The following is a 21338-nucleotide window of genomic DNA, read 5'->3' as shown; positions in this document are numbered from 1 at the left end:
AACCCTGGGCCGCCACAGCAGAGCACGCGAACTTAACCACTTGGCCATGGGGCCGGCCCCTGAACCTTTTACAACTCAGCTTCTTGGGGTTATCATTAAGCTCTTCCCTGGAAACTTTCTCATCATCCTTTCCACCATGGCTTACTGTACTAAGCACACTTGAGAGCACTGCCTTTTTCCTCTGCAACTATTCCATAGTGACTGGTTTAACAAAATAGGTATTATGCTTCTGAAGAATGAAGCAAAAAGCATAAGGGCAAAATTATATTTTGATTTGTTGCACTGACTATATTTTTCTTGAATAAATGGAAAGTCAAGAAAAAAAGACTACAGCTGAGAACTAGCTGTGCAATGGGTCAAAGGACTGAACTAAAATGATGAATTGAGAAAAAAAAGATGTAGCTTTTGTGATTCCTAGTGAATCAGGCTGTTTCGAGTTCAGTTTTGAACCTGCACCTATTAAGCGAAAATCTCTGCTTACAGCTACAATACAATGAAATCTTTGCTCAAGGGGATTTGATAATCATAAAGGTCGGAGAAAGGCAGCCCAACTCACTTTACTTATCTGCAACATACTTTGGGTGAAATTACAACTTCGATGGAAATTTTACCTTGACAGTGAAGCGTTTTTTCCTTGGTGGATTCCAAATTGTGCCAGTCGAATGAATGAATGCACGTAAAGGGGTTAAAGATGTCACCAACACATATGCTTTAAGAATCACAGACAGATCCTCAGCTCTAAAGATTGTTTCATGTGGAGCCAGGACTGTTGTTTGATTTCTAAAAAAGAAAACAATGTAGTTAATGTTCCACAATTGAGGGTGAGTATGTAATTTATAAATTACCTCAAAGCTTTGTATACCCTGTGTATCCTTTGTTGGACCCCAGCCTTCAGTGTGTGGGTTTCCTTAAACAATTTCACTGCTTATTAGCATCACCACCAGGGGACATACAAGTACAAAGAGAAGGGATCAAATTGATAAGAGTCCCTACTCCAGCAGATTTAATCTAAGATTTTTTAAAAAGAAAGAAAGGTAGGAAAATAGTACCTAAAATAAGGTTTAAAGATTTAAATTAGTCACATATGGTACCATTGCACCAAAAGTGATACAAATTACAGTTTAGGGAGCAGTGAAACACCTGAAATTTTCTGGTTCTACCCTCACCTACCTTTGGTCCATTTCTCCTTGACAAGAAAAGATGTTAAATTTCTTAATGGTGGACAAGGCACTAAAAACATGCCAAAATACTTTCACCACAAGTTTGATCCCATCTAATAACTCTTATTACAGATAATTAAGGGTCAACTTAAGGGATGAAGTATTAAGAAAACACTTCAGTCTATATAGGAAAACTAACACTAGTTTAATGTCTTGTAATGAAACAAACAGACTTTCATCATAAATGATACCAAAATGTATAACTATTTGCTTTCCTGCACCGTATTTCTACACTTTAAAAATCTAAGTGTTATCAGCGAAAAGATTGTGCTATTTCAACTTCTGAAGTCTAGGTAAGCACAAGATGCATAACATTCTTCAATAAATACTGTTAACTGAGAAAATACTACTTAATAATTATAAAATTAGATGAGGCAAACTCATTTTTGTCTTGGATAAGATCATTTAAATCTCTTAATTTTTCACTATAATTTATCTACACTTTAAAATCCTTCCCCTGGAGGTAACTTAGTAACTGGGTACTTTACAGTTGCTTTCTTAGATCTGGGGAGCCATAAAAAAATAATAAGTAGGAAAAAAGATGCATTCAGCCATACTCATAGACTAAGGCAATGTCATTTGAGTATAAAATGAAAGTTAAAATTTTATAGTTTCACATCGTCAAGGTTTTAAATTCAATTTCCACTAATGTAACTTCCTAGATAAGAGACTTATTTACCCAAATGTTTATTCTATGGCAGGAGAGGGTTGAATTAGTCTAGAAGAAAATCAATGATGGCATTCTTTATTAAGAAGAGATAGCCAAAAATTTATGTAACAGAATCCGATAATCTAAACATGTACCCTCCCCACCCCCATATCTGTTTGGTGTTTCCTAAAATGTACGCTGGACATAACAATTCAAAGTGATTAGCTTACAGCTGTTCACGCCTCCAGTCCCACGGTTTCCACATATGTGGCTTCACTGTCTTTAAAAGGTGACTCGAAGTACTCAGCTTTAATGGTGTGCTCTGATCCAGACACACAGAGGGGCTCACGAGAAGTCGCAATTCTGAAACGAGTCAAAAGAGCAAAAGAAAGTCATTCTATCATTTCCTTTTGGAATTCCTTCCAAGCTAGTGTCTATGTGTTAAACTATAGGGTCCACGGGAAATATGCAACAAATTTTCTCCCCAGTCTGAATCAAAGTTAGATCTATGAAGTATGAATGCAAAGTCAGATCTATGAAGTATGAAGAATGAACGAAAACAATTTAATAACTGATTTCAAATATTCTTCCTCAGAAGGGGAGGTAGATATGATGTCTCCAACTGTCCCACTCCAAGCGGCTCTATCCTCCACACAGCTAAGACAAGCACTGTCAACACGGGGAAGGGAGCTGCAAGAGTAACTTGTTTGTGATGAGAATATAACATAGACCACTTGAGTTGATTTCCTGACAATACAGTCCTTCACAGGCTAGAGTCTGTCATGTTCCATGACCTTGGTCACCTCAACAACAGTGTTTTATTATTTTGCAAAATATTATTTATTAGTTTTTTTGGGGGGTGGTGAGGAAGATTGGCCCTGAGCTAACACCTGTGGCCAATCTTCCTCTTTTTGCTTGAGGAAGAGTGGCCCTGAGCTAACATCTGTGCCCATCTTCCTCTATTTTATATGTGGGATGCTGCCACAGCATGGCTTGATGAGTGGTGTAGGTCCACACCGGGGATCCAAACCCCCTAACCTGGGCTGCCGAAGCAGAGTGCACCTAACTTAACCACTAGGCAACTGGGCCAGCCCCCTTTACTGGGTTTTTAAAGTATATGAAAGTAAAGACCAACAATAATGACTTACTTCAGAATACTCATACTGATATTTAAAACAAAATAGATGCATTGTATGTGCATGATTAGAAAAATCAAATTGTACAGAAAGCTATCACATGAAAAGAAAAAGCATCCAGCAATCTACCCCCATCTAGGAACTCTCTCCATCAAAGCCAATGCTTATATATTCCCTTTTGAAGTCTAGATAAGCACACAATGGGTCAGATGCATGTGACTCTTCAATATATAAATTGATACAAATATCAATATATCTACATAAACCTATATACGTAGATATCTCTGTTTTTCAAATTATTCAAAAAGACCTTATAATAGTCTATTTCTGGCTTATTTATCTACTAATCCATCCTGGAGTCCTTTCCATATGAGCATATACAGAATTACTTTATACTTCTTAATGGCTTAGGGTGTTCTGTTGAATGAATACACCTTTAATTTAACCATTCCCTTACTGCTGTGTATTCAGATTATTTTTGTAACATTTTTCTTTTGCTATTTCAAAAATATTGCAATGAAAGCTCTTCTTCATCTATTTAGGTGTACTTTTACAAGTTTACCAAGGGGCAAATTCTAATCTGTATGTGTAATTGCCAGGTCAATGGGTAGACACATTGTAAATTTGACAGACATCACCAAATTACCTTCCAAAAAGGTTGCCCCAATTTCCACTCTCTCCGACAGCATAAGACAGTTGTTTCCTTACTGCCAGGTCACAGTGCTTTGTTTTTAAATTATATAATTTATCTAGCTCTCAAAATGAAACAAAGCCTTTAAACTCTTTTTCCCCCTTGTGCACGTTTCATCAATACTAACATAGTCTAATTTAAAACACTTCACACTCTTAAGTAAAAGTCACCAGAAGTCAAGCTGTTCAACGAATTCCCCTATCTCATTTAGCACAGTATGATCTTCCTCAGAAAACGATGGCCTATTTGTAAGGCTTCCCCATTAATGAAGTTCCAATACATCACAACAAAAGAAATACTCAAATTGCTTGTTTCCAGAGATGACAAATGAAGAGTCATTAAGATAACTTCTTTTCTTGGCAATCACAACTTAAAACGAGTTGAAGTGTTTATATAATCCTTTAAATATGCAGTAAGAAAATGTGTTCTTTTTTTTCACCAAATAGACTGATTTCTTCAGATTAAATTTGCAGTAAGAAAATATGTTCTTCTTTTTCACTAAATAGACATTTTTTAGAAGTTATAACTAGGAAAACTGTTGCTTTTCCAGAAGAGCTCATTTGTAGCCTTCTTTTGTATAATATGAGAACAGTGTAATTTACTCCGATTTCCCTTTTACCCTTGCTGCCAGGAAGCACAGCACCAATTTGAAGCCCAAGCAGAGCCAACTTTGAAAAAGCTAGACATATCATTTCACCAGGCAGTAGCTCAGTGGTTTTGAGGAAGTAGTCAGCAGATACGTCAAAAGAGTAAACAATTTTATGTCACCTTTTTCTGTTTAAAGTGGAAGAGCCTACGCAGTGGAAGGAGTCCAATTCAGGAATTGCCAAGAACTTGTCAGATCTCCACATCAGCCCCTGAACAGTGGAATGGAACATTGGCTAAAGTAATTTGTACGTTTGCTGATATATATATAAGACTTTACATTATATTATTCCAGGCTTGGAGGTTACTTTACATGATTTTTTTTAAAAAAAAAAACAAAAATGAAAAAACAAACAAAAACACCTCTGTAATTAGATGTCCCCTGACGTCTAAAATCATTCTCATTTCCCTTGAAATTTTCTGGAGCTTTATAAATAATTGTGGAAACTTTAAGTACTCTAGGTTCTTATTTAACAGAGTCAAAGATTTGTCAGTAATCACTATTCCTTATATCTTTCATTTGGCATGTCTATCAAGGGCTCTCTCAATAGGCCAGTCCAACCCACGTGTTTTAATATTCCATTCCCCTTCTCCCTGGACCCCTGACCACATACAGGGAGCCTGGAAATCTCCTATAAACAATGTCAAAACTAGCTTCTGTTTTGGGAAGGAATTTGGGAGATGAGGCTCTGTGATACAGTCTTCCAAATGGCTTTGTAATTCATTATCACGTATTTATTAAATATTTTCAGAAAGTAATTAAATACGGAGGGCTGACCATGTGTCTTTAGAGTTCTCCTACCCCACACTATGAGGACTGAACAGATGGCAGATCCAGATGTGAAATATCACATGCACTTTTATTTATTGACTACTCTTAGCTTATTTTACAGAGCTCTGAAGCTGGTAACTTTACCTCTTACCCAAAGTGAAAGTGAACAATTTGTTGGGGATGCATGAAGACTGCTTTTCTCATGTCTTAATATCTCGTTAGCCAGGCACTGAGTACCTGCTGACTGTGATGCAGTTTTATGAAAAGAAAGATTAAACCAAAATCACAAGACCTGGATTTTCATTTTGATTCTTACCAACCAATGCTTAATGGGCATGTAACATTGTCAAGGAGTCTTCTAGAATCCAGAATCTGATTCCTCATGTATCTTCTGAATGTCCCACATTATTGAACACAATACTGATGCATAGCAAGCGCTCAGTAAATGTCTGCTCTAGTGATGAACTAGTTTTGGGGGTTTAAGCCAACATATAGCTAGAGAACAAAAGGGTATTCCAATGTATTAAAAGTATTTTATTCAGTCATTTATTTTTTCCCATCCATGTGGCATGTAATTATACATCTCATGCAAAGACTAAACACTGGAAAACACTTGTACTAGCAAAGATTAGCTGCCAAGTTTATATTTTATTTGATTTAATGTTTTGCCCCATAGCTAATAATTAATAGGAAAGCAATGGTAAAAATGGAGTTTGTAACAATTTGAAACAATTCAAAATGTTTGAATATTGTCTTGCATTTCATATTAGGAAACTTGGCCACTTTTTCTTATTTTAAAACTTCCAGTGAAGATAAAAGGCCCTAATTAATAATTAACAACTAGTTTTGAGATTAGAAGTGCAAATAAGTAGCGCTTGTGGATGTATTAGATGCTCTTCCTGCCCAAGGGCATTTACAAGTCTTAGTCCCCAATCTGCAGGTATAAAAGCTATGCAAATATGCCCTCAGATCTTACATGCATAGCAAATATAAATTAATATATGCACAAACTGAAGTCATAGCCAGGAAATAACTCTCAGTCAGGAACCTTGGAGAAAATGGATGGATGGCAGAGGCCCAGGGCAAATTGAAGAGACTATTAACCAAGAGACTATTCAAGAAGGGACTGTTAACAAACACAAGGGTAGAGTTAAGGGAAAACAACACTCTGTAGTGAAGTTCCCCAGGGCTGACAAAATGCAAGCTCTTACTGCCCCTGCCCCAGCAGGGAGATGATTACAGAAGCAGGCAGAGGGCATAGCTGTGGGAGAGGGCATGGAACGTGAGCTATGGCCACCGTGGAGGAGCACAGACCCTTCCAAGCCAGGGTCAAGCAGGGAAGCAGGTAAGGAATAAATGTCTCAAAGTTCTCTCCTGAACTCTGATCTCCTGCTGGAAGTCGTGGGACAAAGGAGCCCTGCTGATGCAGTCTAGGGAGGACAGCTTCTTGGGGAAAGATCTAGAGTGAATCGGCGGGGCAAATGGAGAATTTCCAGCACAAACCCTACACTTGGAAAATTCAAGTTGTGGCCCTAGTCTTCTCCTTACTAGTCATGTGTCCTGGAGAAACAATTATATGTGTGTATGTGTATATGCGTGTGTGTGTCTTCACATAGAGAAAGTGAGTGAGAGAAATAATATTAGCTTTGATTTCAAATAAAAGCATTTGTATGTGGCAGCAGGGGATGGGTTAGGCTGAACCATATGAAACTGCCTTTTGTTAGGTCAAAAATGTTTGCATGTTGATCAAATATTAGCAAGTTCATAAGATTTCTCTTGCTATACTATGGTGCTATTGGAGGCAAGCAAGAGAGTGTATAAACATACTATCTGTGAAAGAAGGTTCCAGTGGCTAGAATGCCTGTAGGTGGGAATGACAAAGGGTGACGGTTAATTTTATATGTCAAATTGACTGGGCCAACGGATGCCCAGATGGCTAGTTAAACAATGTTTCTGGGTGTGCCTGTGAGGGTGTGCCTCTTCTGGAAGAGATTAGCACTTGAATTGGTGGAAGGAGTACAGCAGATAGCTCTCCCATTAACCAATCTGTTGGGGGCCTGAATAGAACAAAAAGGCAGGGGAAGGCTGAATTTACTCTCTGCTTGACTGATTGAGCAGAGACATCCATCTTCTCCTGCCCTCAAACCTAGACTGGAATCCACACCACTGGCTTTCTACACCACTAGATTTCCTGGGTCTCCAGCTTGCAGATGGCAGATCATGGGGCTTCTCAGCCTCCGTAATCACATGAGCCAATACCGTTCAATAAAACTCTTTCCCTCCCTCTCTCTCAATAAATAGATAAAGGATAGGCAGAGAGATGATAGATATATAGACAGAGATAGAGATATCCTATTGGTTCTGTTTCTCTAGAGAACCCTAATACAAGGGATGGTCTTGAAATCATTCAATGAATATTTAGTATACGCTTTGAAAACAACAGAAGCATAGACCAAGTTCTACCAATTCCAAGAAGAGAACAAATATCCTCATCTTTGAATACATTTCCTCCTTTGCGTGATGATGAAATATCACAGCAGCAAGCACAGTGGGTACTAAACAAATATTTGCTGAATGAACAACTAGATGATTTCTATGGTCCTTTACAATTCTAAATTTCTGAGATACTAGGTGAAAAGTTATGCTGTAATTTTTAATACATGCTATATGTGACCTAATGGAATAGCTAAGTGGCAAGGGTCCAAGGGCCAGAGCTGAAATACAGTCCTTCTGTGAGTTCCAGCAATTACGAGTGCTCCGCAGGGTCAACCAGCTGCCGTTTCATTTGTGAGAGGCCCAATAAACCTCGTAGCAGAGACTGTATCTGGACCCTCTTTAAGCTCCCACCCCATGAGAAAGTATTTGGGGAATACCAACCACCCTTGCACCTCTTAAGCAGTGTACAAAATGGGGAGAAAACACATCCCAAGATAGATTCAAGTTCACAAACCTATCACTCATTGGCAGTTAGAGAGGAGGAAATATTTTAAGTGCCTCAAAGGGTATTCTCAGTTCACCGGACTGTAAGCTCTATGAAGTCAGGGCCTCTGGGTTTTTTCCTCCATTGCCTATCTAGTGCCAAGCACAGGCTGGCACTTAATATAGCTCAATAAATCTCAGCTTAATAAGTGAATTCCAATGTCTTCTTACCCAAATAACTAGAGATATGTGCACTGCTCATAGAAAAAAGGGGCTGAAATAACAAGAATGAGCAAGCCAAGTGCTGTCAGGTTTCACCAGAGTTGTTCTGCACAACATTTTCGTTCATGACCTGGAAAATGAGGGTAAGATGGGCAGAGATTGGTTTTCTCTCTCCACTTTGATGTGGTGTTCATCATAGTGGCATGGTATGTTCAGACCATATCAGGATGCTGCAACAACACTGAGGCAGCTCCAGCGAGAGGACAGAGATGGACACTCCAAGATGAACTGCTGAAGGCCAAGAGGACTAATATCAGCAGAGGCCCCTGGAAGCCACGGTGAGCACAGGAAACCATACGGAAGAGAAGGTCACCAGCAGACAGCCAAGAGGAGGGCTGCCCCTTATAGGGACACCTTGTAAGGGAGGGATTTAGGGGCCCAGGTTACATTTGTTTTACCGGGAAAACTGACCCTGGGCCTGAGAAGACATGGTTGAAACCAATAAAGATGCAGGTTCCAATGTGTCCAGGACATTGCAATATAGTTGCTAACCAATACTTTTTTCAAAAATATTTTACAGGGGCTGGCCCCATGGCCGAATGGTTTGGATCCTGGGCACGGACATGGCACCACTCATTAGGCCATGTTGAGGTGGTGTCCCACATGCCATAATTAGAAGGACCCACAACTAAAATATACAACTATATACTGGGGGGATTTGGGGAGAAAAAAAAAAAGATTGGCAACAGTTAGCTCAGGTGCCAATCTTTAAAAAGAAACAACATATTTTACAAATAATATTTCAAATAACATTTATTTTAAAAATCTGAATTCCTATTAATGGATTCCTATTCATAGGTATGATCATGAGCTAATTCCTTAACTTCTCCAAGTTCACTACTTTTATGTGGAAAATGAGAATAACAGTAATAATACAAGAAGAAGAACCTACCCCATATGGATGCTGACAGAATTAGATTTAAATTTCTTTAAAGTGCTTTGCACAGCCTGTGGCATATAGTAAATGCTCAAAAAATGTTAAATAGCTACTAGTAGCAGTAGTTTAGTATAATCCTTTTCTATAACCTAGAAAACCTGTTCATAACTTTAGAAACTTTAAAGTGGAACTAAAATATTACTCCTTCTGAATTTATTCAACACTAAGGGGTTCTCACCACAAACAGACAAAGTTCTCACCACTTATCAGACAAAGGCTAATCTATTAAATCCTCTTTTATGTGATTCTTAAACATGTGACATTTAACATTAGCCTCTTAAGAACAAATATGTAGACCAAAATAAAACACAGCATCTTTACCATAAGTTGCCTGTAAAGATTTCAATGGATGGACTAAGCCTAGGACTGATCCAGTTACTGAAATATTTGAGTCTGTTCCTCTGTAGTACTTTGTTCAGAGAGAAACTTCTTTGCAAACAACCAACACAACTAGCTCTGAGTCAACAGATTTATGACACAAAGACAAAAATACCTGGACTATTTCAGACCTACACTTGAAATTAAATGATATAATTTGAGGATCTAAACACTCCAAACACATCAATTCCTTAATACAGCTTTACTTTCGTTATGCAAGTGGCATTGGCCAGAGTATCTTTAAGAGTATGGATACACTACACACGTAAAGGCAATACTAATACATAATTCCACAAATGCAATTTGACCCATAAAATGACCATATCAATGACATAGCAATATGTTTTAAAGGGGTAGTCATTGCATAAACTTCTCACCAACTAAACAATCAATCAATCAAATGCTTATTGAGCACTCGACAAATGCAAGCCACAAATGTTCTCCTTTCTGTTCTTTTTCAGTGGAAGTGTCAAAGTCATGCCACTCTAGGAAAACAATTTTTCCCATGGACTGCTCTGTTTTGACATGACAACATAAGAACCTTGAATTCTGCTCATTTTCCTTGGTAGTGAAAGCCATGTCTAGACTACTACTTCAATTTTCTTGTTCCTATGATTTCACTGCAATGACCAAACAGCATGAAAGATTGTTTTATTACTTTATGGCAGCTTAATTTTGCTTTGATGTTTTTCTGCATGAATTTTCCAGGGGAAAAGGAGGGGGAAAAAATGCTTGACTACTTCAGCAAGACCAAAGATTAATAATTTGGTATAAATTAATGAGCATCATTAATAACAATTTGAAACACAAGCTCCAACAATACGTAAAATGCAACAAATACGATAATAGAATAGCAGTCCAAGCCCACCCACTGTTAAAACAAGTTACTCACTTTATTAATGTTAAACTTTTTTGTCAGAAACATTTTTCTGGAGTATAGCATGAAATATTATTGATATAATTTACATCAGAAAAATTAATGACTTAACCAGAAATTTGTAACAGCGATTCCAAATTCTTTTTAAGTATATTGAAATCAATTCCCACTGTAACTGTAAGACACGAACACTGGGGGTGATTGCCCCTATTTTCAACGAAACCGTACATTAGCATATCTCTTCTTCAATGTCAACTTCACAGACCAACTCAATCTTCAATTTTTACCCTATAATTTTGGTATAATAAAAAATGTCCATGGTATTGCTGTCAGTTTGCTTCTCTACTTCTATAGTATTTACAAGTAAATGTATTAGATGTAAACTGAGTGCATATTTGAAATATCACGATTTTCATAATATCTGACTCCGAGAGTGAGACACGAATAAAGAACATGCAGAGACTAGAGCTAATTGCCAAAATGAAATCTAATGAGGGCCAGAGATCCAAATGCCAGAAATAGGTCAGGAACACGGAAATATGTCAGAAAAGATATTTGGTTAGGACACTGAACAAACTTATTCCTACAGAACCATTTTGTCCTAAAGCTCTTTCCTTCCAACTGACCAGCAAAATGATTGGAGTCTGTGGCGGTCAGGTTGGGCTGAGTGACATTATAACACAGACGTCCACTCCTAATATATGAAGACACAAAGGTGAGAGTCAGAAGCGAGACAGAACCTGACAAGAGTTTCTGAAACGGCATCTCAGTTTTCAACCTTAGCTAGTAAGCCAACCGTTAGCTAGGTACATTTGGCTTGTTTATATCTTGTAAATGACTAAAGAATTAGCCAATTAATTGAGCCAAAGGGAACAGGATCTTCATGTCAGAAGTGCTAAGTAATTGTTGGTCTTTAAAGACGTTAATTAGGTGATTAAAATTTTGGATTTTTTTTCCAACTCTTGTCCGGATTTTAAACTCTGAAGTTAATCTGTCTCTTGTCCAGGTAGAATTTAGACCAAGACATTAAATTCAAATGACTATTTTCTGTAAGGATAGTCTCCATATTTTCCTCTTACATCTCTCACCTCTTATTCTGTCAAGATACATATAACACATAAACTAATATATATTTCATATATATGTATATATATATATGAATTATTTTCCAGAGATTTAACACACTCTAACACAGGTTTTAGAGTTATAACATCAGCACATCATCTCAATTAATACGACTTGTTTGCATGTCCCTGTGTAGCAATCCCAGACGAACTTCTAGTTCTAAGTTGTTACTTAGATGCCTTAAAATAGGTGGATGGTGAATAACAAGTCATTTATATCTTGCTATTTCTTACCAAACACAGTAAATGTCTTAGGGAAAATAATTTTGTAGCACCTAATATTGTCCCAGTCATTTTCAACTAACTAGGGCTGTGTAGTCATTGCTGTGAGCTCCGGTAACACTCAGGGGTTCAAGGTCATGAGCTAACCACTCAAAGTCCCTGCTATAGTGTGACTCTGTAGACAGCCAATGGAAGTTGAATTAAAAAGCTTAGGTTGCAAGTAGTGGAAAGAATTCAAGCTAGCTGTAAGTCAAAAGGGGAAAATATTGGATAACAGTGAAAAAATACCCAAGTACAGGTGTTCCCCTCCTTGTTTTCTCTCCAAGAAAGAATGATTCATGCTTATTGGGAACCAAGTCTTTGTTATGTTGTTTGGAGTAATGGGAAGAATTAAATGGATCTTTTAGTGTATGTAAGTGAGTTGGAGAGAGGAGAGTGAACAAAGAGGCAAGTGCGGAGAGAGGCCGCCTAAGGTGAGGTACAGGAGGTTGCCTAAGGAGAGAAGAGGCTTACATAAACAGAATCTGGCAGAAATTTTATTGTGCATTGAGTAAGGCTAATTTCCTCTTTGTTGCCATTTTGTCTTCAATGATCCCTCACTCAAAAAAAAAAGAACTATTAAAAAATTTAAACTACTCTTCAAGGCTTTTGCAGTCAGTCCTGTTGTTGTTGGAGGAGGTGTATTAATTTTTAAATTTGTTTGCTTAATACAACATAATGTGTAGCTTTCTCTCAAGGGGTCCATTTTTGCTAACCCTGCATGCCTGGCTCAGTCTCCTGTGGTAGAGGTCAGGTCCCACTGCCTGGGTTGGCTGCTGGGGTTTTCCACCGTGAGGAAAGGGGTGCCACCGGCAGGAAAGCAAAATCAGATTTAGAGAAAAAATACATGAAGTTTCTATTAGGAGAAAAGTGGAACTCAAGAGCGTTCATTCAATTTCACGGGTCTAGAGTGAAAAGTGACAGAAGTTCATGGCCACCATTATCCATCAAATGATTTGCAATTCAGGTTTTCAGTACTATACTTCAGAACTACTCACCTAGTCTCCAACTTGCCACTACTGATGATTTTCTCAGAGAATGCTGCTCCTTATTCAGCATTTTCTCCCATCCCCCAAATCTGGCTTTTATTTACCAAATCATTTCAAACATTCACAGTATCCATTATTCCCAGAAACATCAGTCCCAGAGTCGACATTAGTTTAGGGCACATGTTTCTGACTAGAAATTTTCAAAATGACATAAGACTAGGTTTTTGGTTGTTCAGCTTTATTCACTGCCCCACCACGTGAGCTATATTCTATTTAATTAAGGGTTTTTCACCCAGAAACAGCTTAAAATGTTGTTTCAATAGTTTATAAACAGCAAAATGTCCTATTAAAATCTGTCTGATAGGTAAAATTTCCCTTAATTAAAACCTCAGGGTACACCTGGTACATTGCTCATTTTGCTCTCGGCACAACACATGTAGATTTACCAATAAATCATACAACAGGGAAATTTTAAACACTACTTTGTGGGTGGTATCTTTACTTTTTATAGCCTGCTATGAATACAGTTTAAAGTTCTTTCCCTTAAATGACACAAGCTCTTCTAAAATTGGCTGTTGACTGACCTACACAGGACTGAGAAGGAATCTAGAAACAGAAATATTACAAAATACTGAACTGAAAAAGATAAATTAGGCGTAACAAGTTTACTTAACCATGTAATTTTCCTCCTTTTCTTCTTAATTCTGTATTTAGATTCAAAGTAAACTTTCCTGCTTCTGAAATATTTGGAACACAAGAATATAAATAGTTATGACTTTATATTTGAAGGATAAATACAGCCTTCTTCCTGTATTCTGTTTAGGAGAAATACTTCAGGTCCAGTTGTAACATTATTAGAGCTCGACAATACTAAACACTGCCATCACAACCCCAAAAAACAAGAAAAGAAAGAAAAGGCACCCATTTTTTGTTGTTATTCTTTTAGATCCTGTATTCCATGAAAGCTGACAGGAATGCTATCTGGTTATTATTTACCAGTGTAGTAGAGTTCTAGAGTGAAATTAATCTATGGTCAACTAGGGGTTCACTATGTCTGGCCTTGACTGAAAGAGCTGTGGGTGAGGCCTAATAGTAAGGAATCTATTCCAAAAAAAACAAAAAGATGGATGGGAGAGAAATTCAAGGATAAACGGATGACATGAAAGAGGAGGGCAGCTTTTAGTATGTTGCTCACATATTCCATAGGCTTTACTTCCACTCCAGATTTTAGGTCAGAAGCTAAAACAATACTAAGAAAATACAGTTTTTCAAATTATCCATGAGAGGTTGAGGGTATAATATTACACACATTAGGAAAAAATTAGAAAGAAAGATTTTGACTACAGCAGTGAGGAAATCAATTTAGTTTTGACTTATTCAGGCTTCAGAGAACACTAAGAGACTTCCAGCCCATGGGCAAGACAGTGACTGGTACGATGGGACATGGCACCAACAGTTTCAACAGCAGCTGGAGGAGAAGAAGGCACAGCATGAAACTCAGTATCCCTGACACTGAGCATGGCACCTCAGCACAGAAAATGACAGACACAGCAGCAGCAGCCCCCGCCACATGGAACTCCAGTGGCAGAGCACCTTTGGTGACCGTGACCAGTGATGTACACCAGCCATAGACGACTACAGGGCACCAGAGCAGAAGAGGAGTAAATGGTGGACACGGTAGCAAATGTGACAGGATTGTGTTCATGAGCACAAAGGACAAATCCTCTAAGAGAAAGAGGGTGTTTGAGGGCATCACAATGATTCAGAATGCTATTGATATTTAATGGATGAGGGTCATAAATGCTAGATTTCTGCCTTGTGTAAGATAAAGCTGATGTTTATGTGGAATGCATTGGTTAAGGTATAAAGTCCAGCATCTGTTTGAACAGTTAGGCATCCAATCACATTGGCCAGTGCACACACCACAACAGCTGTTACTATGTTGACTGTCACCCTGGGCATAACAGCAAATTGTACCTCGTCCCACATCACTTTCAAATGTCTCACTGGATGTTGATATGGAAGAAAATCCTGTTGGTAATTATTTGAACCTAGAGCTTGCTTCCATTTTACATATAAACTCTAAGCATTTCACCCAGTTTTAACATCCACTGAATTTTGAAGGAATGCAATTCAATGGTCAAGCAAGGGAACATTACACTTTGTTTTGTTTATAACTTTCACAGCATTTCACCCAGTTTTAACATCCACTGAATTTTGAAGGAATGCAATTCAATGGTCAAGCAAGGGAACATTACACTTTGTTTTGTTTATAACTTTCACAAGAGTTGTTCATTATGTGGGAAAAGCTCATCACCAACAGTAATGTGACCCAGGGAATCCTGGTTTCCCTACAATACAACTGCACCAATCTGAATTTGTAGCTGTCAATTCACAGTGATTCAAAATATAAGTGAGAGCATTTGACTATTCCATTACACCCTATGGTGTCCTTATGCCTAAACATTTACATATTGAATTAAAAATTGTTATAAAGTACTTTCCTTTTATATTTGTCCTTTATATTAAAGTTAGGACATTACACTGCTTTGTTGAAATTATGTGTGTAGGTAAATTATAAATATTTCCAGATTAACCAGAGGTCAATAAACATATTTGCTATCAAAAGAGTACGTGGGGTCTTTTAGGAATGGGAAGATTGCTTTAGGACAACCCAAAAGTGATTGGTAGCAGGATTTTGAGATGAAGCAGCCTGAAGATAGTGAGTGTAGGCGGAGTCAAAGAAATATTCTTGTGACCATTTTAAAATCTTAGTTTCATTCCCAGGTTAGTGAACCTTAAAAAACGTGGGTCTTACTAAACTAGATAAAAGTGGTAGCCAGTAATTATCAACCAATATTTACGGAAATGTTTTTTGAAGCCACAATCATAATACTTCACAATTGTGTGTTGCTCACTCTGTGCAAGGCATTATTCCAAATATTTTGTTTGTATTAACTCATTCTATTGTTTCAGCAATCCTAGGAGACAAAGTCATTATCATCCCTACACTGTAGACAGAAAACTGAAGCACAGAGAAGGTAAGAAACTTGCCCAAGCACATTGGACTATTAAGGGGCCAAGATGGGATTCACACATATGCAGCCTGGCTCAGTCTGCACGTAACCGCTATCCAACAGCAGATGTGCAATCAGGTCAAAGCAATTACTCATTCTGAAAACCATTTTCGAGAACCATTAATTCCACAGAAATCATATATTTCCCACAAAACATAATTTGGTTCTACTTACATTTATTAATCCATATCCCCAGATTGGTGCTTTATAAACCAGCCTGGCAGCACCATCAGTGAATTCTAAAAACTCTCCTATGAAGGTCAGAAGAGCAGCTTCAAAAAACCAGGACAACTAATTCTTGGCCCTTCCAAGTGGCCCGTGGAGGTCATTATCATTCCAGAGGCTCAGCCCTGAGCCTGGTGGCTATACCCACATCTGAGTAACCCCTACCCGCAGACATACGGTGGCAGTATGAGGTTTGTCATGGTAATTTTCCACTTTGCCTAGACAGGTTGTAGACGGTTTGGAGAGCTGAGCCTAGAGTGGGCATACCAGAAAAGGGGTAACAGAGAAAGGTAACAAGGACCCACAAAGGAGCACCGAGGACCTGAGCTTCTGACTACCCAGGGCTGCAACTCCCATCTGCTACTGAGTTCCCTATCAAAAGATGGAAACAAAACAAGACAAAAACAATCATCTGCCTGCAGCAAATTCACTTAACATGTGCTTATATGTAAATATTATGATAAATAAATTACAAAGATAATTCTAGTTGATGAAAGATTATAATTATAATAATAATAATAAATGGGTAAACCAGTTCAATTTTTCATTAGGCTCAAGTATTAGGCTTTCTTAAATAGCTCTTTTTTTAATCTTTTTGCATTATAAGACATGCTTAAAATACAGTATAGTGGCTCAAGCTTATTATAAGAGGTGCAGTATAGAACTTGAGATCTGTATCTGCTTCTTTCTAGCTCTGTAGTCAGAGGTTCTTGGAGCTTCCATTTCCTTATCTAAAGAAGACATAACAGAACCTGCCCCATAGATTGTTATAGAAGGCTAAAAGAGTAAGTATGTAAAGTGCTTGACACAGTGTCTGACGAACAACGAGTAAAAAAGTTAATGTTAACTCTTGTTATTATTTTAGGGTAATTTATCAATAAAACACATCATGTGGTATGCCATCATGAAGCCCCACTGTAATTATCTATAAAACAAACCAAAACTAGTGCTAGTTCTATTTGATGACTGTCTGCACTAAACCTCTAACTCTGGGTAAGACTTGCCTGTCTCTTTCCATATGAGAAGGCCTCCAAAAGAACAATATATATTGTTGTGACAGTTTTATGTCAATGTGGAAAACTGAAAACCTCATTCAATTTTCCTCTCCAAATTAATTCATTGATATCCTGAGTAATACAGAAATAATGCCTTACATATTACTTTCATAGATTTACAACACATATTCTTTAATAAAGCATTTTCATGACAATTCTACGAGGAAAGAATGGTCAGTACCATTGTTCCTATTTTAAAAGTTTAAGAAAGAGGCACAAATGGACTAAATACTTTTCCCAGAGTCACATAACTATAGTTAGTAGCTGAGTGGAACTAAAATTCAGGTCTCCTCATACCTGGACCATGGGATTCCTCACTTCTGCCTCCACTAGGTAGAAAGTTAGAATTTTACTAACTTCTTAGGTTAGAATTTGTATCAGTAGATACTTTCTTAATGGCTGCTCAGAAATGAGTGAAGCAAGATGGGCCTTTTGAAGGCTCTCTCAGTTAATGTGGATGAATTACTTACTTTTGTCCTTTTTGGGGTAAGCTAACTTTTTGATATGCTACACATTTTCTTGTAAAATGGCTATCAACACTGGGATTGTACTGCTGCTATGACTACAATGTCATTAATTAAAATGACCCAGAAGAAAAGAGAAAGTTCCATATTTTACCATTAGATGGTGCTAAGAGAAGTTCAAAGAAAATAGTCTCAAAAGTTATTGATGCCATGAATCACAGGATCTGAAGGGAGTTTACTATGTAATAGAGTCTATGTTTCTTTCCAAGACAGAAGCACCCAAACCATCACCAGAGAGTAAAACATCTTCCAAAGCTATCCTATTCATTGAGTTAATTATACTTCTGCCAAGATATGTATGCTTTCCAATTACAACTGCAACTACAAATGAAGGATTCTAAGATTCTACTTAGGGAAACGAATGTATTTCACTTTGTTTATAGCTTGCTACAACTCTCATTTTGGGTCTTCATCAATATATTTTTCAACAAGATGTGTCAGACTGGAAGACACTAAATGCCTGTTAAAATGTATCGGTTCTGATAAATTGAATTATTGATTATTATGGTTACAATGAGAATTCAAGTGACTAGTCATAACAAGCATCATTTTCCCATGAATAATGTATTATATAACAGACACTTTATGAAGTTGTGTGCATTACAGTTAATGCATCACTTTAGTAGGCTTATATTTTCTAATATTAATGACATCTTGCAAATCAAAAGTCAGTTCACGGCCCTGGACTTCCATGAAAATGAATGAACAAAGCCTTAAGCACTGCAAACCTACTAACACTGTTTTTCTTTCATAATGCTTGCAATTTTTTTTTGTTGTTGTTCAATATCTATCTCTATGACCAGAAGGAGACCAGGAAAGACATTATCTTGAAGTTCAACACACTATATCCTTTAACACCAAACTCTCTTTCTCTCTCTAAATATCCAAATAGATAGATAGAGATTGAGATATAGATAGATATAATATAGACATAATATATACAATGAATAGATTTGAAAATGCATAAACAAATGAATCAAAATTATAGTATAATTCTCATTCGCTTACTGAGCTTCCTCATAAAGCAAAACAAGCATGTAAGTTTCAGGATAAACATTGACCACTGCAGCAGCTAAATCCTAGAACCTGATTTGCTCTGTACCCTTCTTAACATGGCCCTTATAATCCTCAAATAGTGCAATCCCGAATGGCTTAAAAATAAAAAGTTTGGCCACATGAAGCACTTTTGCATCTATTTTGAAGCAAGTTACATTTTTCAGACATCTTATCAAGACTTCAGATTCACTGCTAATATTTCTGTTGCAAATACAGTGGCTCAGGAAGAACTGACACGGGGAAAATATCACAATCACTGTTTGGAGGATGTATTTGTTGAGGAAAACATGAACAATTATGGAATAGTTTATTTTTGCCAGCTGCATCCTGAGTCGTGGAATGTGTCTACACATAGCTAGGAAGAAACTATTGATTAATGGATGCAGGCTGGTTAATCAGCATAATTAAATCCATGAGTACAAATACAGTTTACTGAGTTTTTATTATATAATGCAAAGAACCCAGTTTGAGTGTTTGAAGTTCTTCGTGTTTTAACGCTATTTAGACACATTAGTGTTTTGGCATTATTTAGACACAATACTACTTGCCTATGTTTATCATCGATATAAGGAAATAGAGGCCTGCTAAAGAGATTTAGACAACAAAAGTGAATATCACTCCTATCACTCTTCCTTTATGGTCTGTTGGAAATTAGAATTAATAAGCAGACTCATACATATTATAAGTGTGCCGTGCAATGTTGCCTCTAGTGTATAACAGTGTTTGGCACAAGGTAACAAACTCTCTAAATGAAATAAATAAATATATCTACCTGATGACATGAGATACAGAGATCGCAAACCAGCAATGTAAAGCTTTACCAAACCAGTTCAAGTTTAAAAGATCAGAACCTTTTAAACTTGCCCTACCAAAGAGCAGAGGGATTAAGGAGCTCCCTCAGCTGGTCAGTCTTTAGCACAACTTCAGAGATGTCAGTGAGCTGCCAAATGTTTACTGGAAAATGGACATGCTGTCCCTTTCAAACTGGTCTGACGCCAAATGGGCAAAGTATCAAGTCCTGAGGAACACAAGAGCAAGAGACACCTTTGGGTCAGAGAGCTTGGTTTGGCTTCTCCCAAAGACGAGAAGAAAAAGTGAGTCTCCGAAAGCTCACGCTCATCCACACATTCCAGTGCTACCAGCCACACTGACCTTCCCTCCTGTCTTGCCAGTGCCCAGGCATAAAGAACTACACAGTATATATCCCAAGCACATTGACAAGCTTGCTTCTCAGCTTTTAAGCAATGCCAAGTGGAAGGAAGAACTATGCAGTTTCCAACTACCAGGCTATAGTCGAGCAGCAGATATTTCTTTCCCATTTTCAAGGAAATGAAGTAAGGCTAGGCTATCATTTTCCCAAATCTCCATTTGGTTTTGGCTGTGATTAGCTAATTTAGAGAGTGATGGCTCACAGGCAGAATGGTGAATTTTATGGACAGGTCAGAATGTGTAGGTGATCACTGCATTTGCACGATTCAACAGTTTCCATGACGGTCTGACTGGTCTGCAATGACGTCTAAAATTCTCATCAATAGAATTATTCATTTGGGTTGAATTCATTCATTATTCATTCATGTTCGGTGAAAAAAAAATGTGGATTTGAGAGAGGAAAGTATATCAGAACTAATTAATTTTTCAGATTAGCTAGTTCTGGAGGGCAGAGGCAAAGTCTGAGAACATGTGAGAACTGGGGTTCGAGGTAGGAAGAACCACACATGGCAAATCCACAGCTAGCCCAGCAGACTTGCATTGCCAGTGGACAGCATCGAGCTCTTGGCTTGAAGAGAAGGAAAGATAATAATCCCTGACTTTAAAGTGATTTTGGGAAGGGTAGCAGGGGCTAGTTCCGCCTAAAGAATTACATGGACTTTATCATAACCAATAAATAAGCATTTATCAAATATCTATAATAATAGACATCTGCCATTTTTTTCTCTCCAATATCTTTTTCTTCCTTTGGGGATCTGTTCTCTGCTCTCCATATGGATCTGGTGGAACTGCCAATCACATTTCCCTGCCTACTCCACCCATCCCTGGCTGTTATGGGCTGAACTGTGTCCCACCAAAATTCATATGTTGAAATCCTAACCCCGCGTACCTCAGAATTTGCTGTATTTGGAGAAAAGGTCTTTAAAGACATGATTAAGTTAAAGTGAGGTCATTAGGATGAAGGCAGAGAGATGAGAGGGCAGTACAGCGTGCTGTGGGAGGGACAGTGAAGGGAGGAGCTCGGCTTGAGCAGAGAGCTGGGCTCGGGGAATAATGGGAGACCAGGGAGAAACACAGCCTGTCTCAGCCTGTGGGGACCTTGAATACCACTCGAGGAGCTTGGCAGAGGGAAGCGGTTAAGAGCAAGGAGGCTCCAGACTCACGCTGCCTAAGTGCGGATACCATTGGTTAGATATGCGAGCCAGGAACATTTACCTAATTTCTCTACACTTGACTATTTATTATTATCTATTATTTATTATTATTTATTATTATTCATTCAAGGAATAATAATGATACCTCCCTCATGGAG

The 21338-nt window shown here is 37.8% G+C and overlaps 1 protein-coding gene across 5 annotated transcripts in view; it reads right to left on the bottom strand.

Moving 5' to 3' along the window:
• CPED1 (cadherin like and PC-esterase domain containing 1) overlaps positions 1 to 21338 on the bottom strand; it is a 271872-nt gene that overhangs the window by 178955 nt on the left and 71579 nt on the right. For all 5 annotated transcript variants that reach the window (XM_046669323.1, XM_046669321.1, XM_046669319.1 and 2 more), the window contains 2 exons: positions 2100 to 2232; positions 612 to 780 (listed from right to left, as the gene is read on the bottom strand). In XM_046669323.1, coding sequence (XP_046525279.1) covers positions 612 to 780; positions 2100 to 2232 — 302 coding nt within the window. The remainder of the gene's footprint in view (positions 1 to 611; positions 781 to 2099; positions 2233 to 21338) is intronic.

The sequence above is a fragment of the Equus quagga genome, chromosome 8 (genome assembly GCF_021613505.1).
Source record: "Equus quagga isolate Etosha38 chromosome 8, UCLA_HA_Equagga_1.0, whole genome shotgun sequence".
Classification (NCBI taxonomy): domain Eukaryota; kingdom Metazoa; phylum Chordata; class Mammalia; order Perissodactyla; family Equidae; genus Equus; species Equus quagga.
This window is presented reverse-complemented; position numbering and strand designations above follow the sequence as displayed.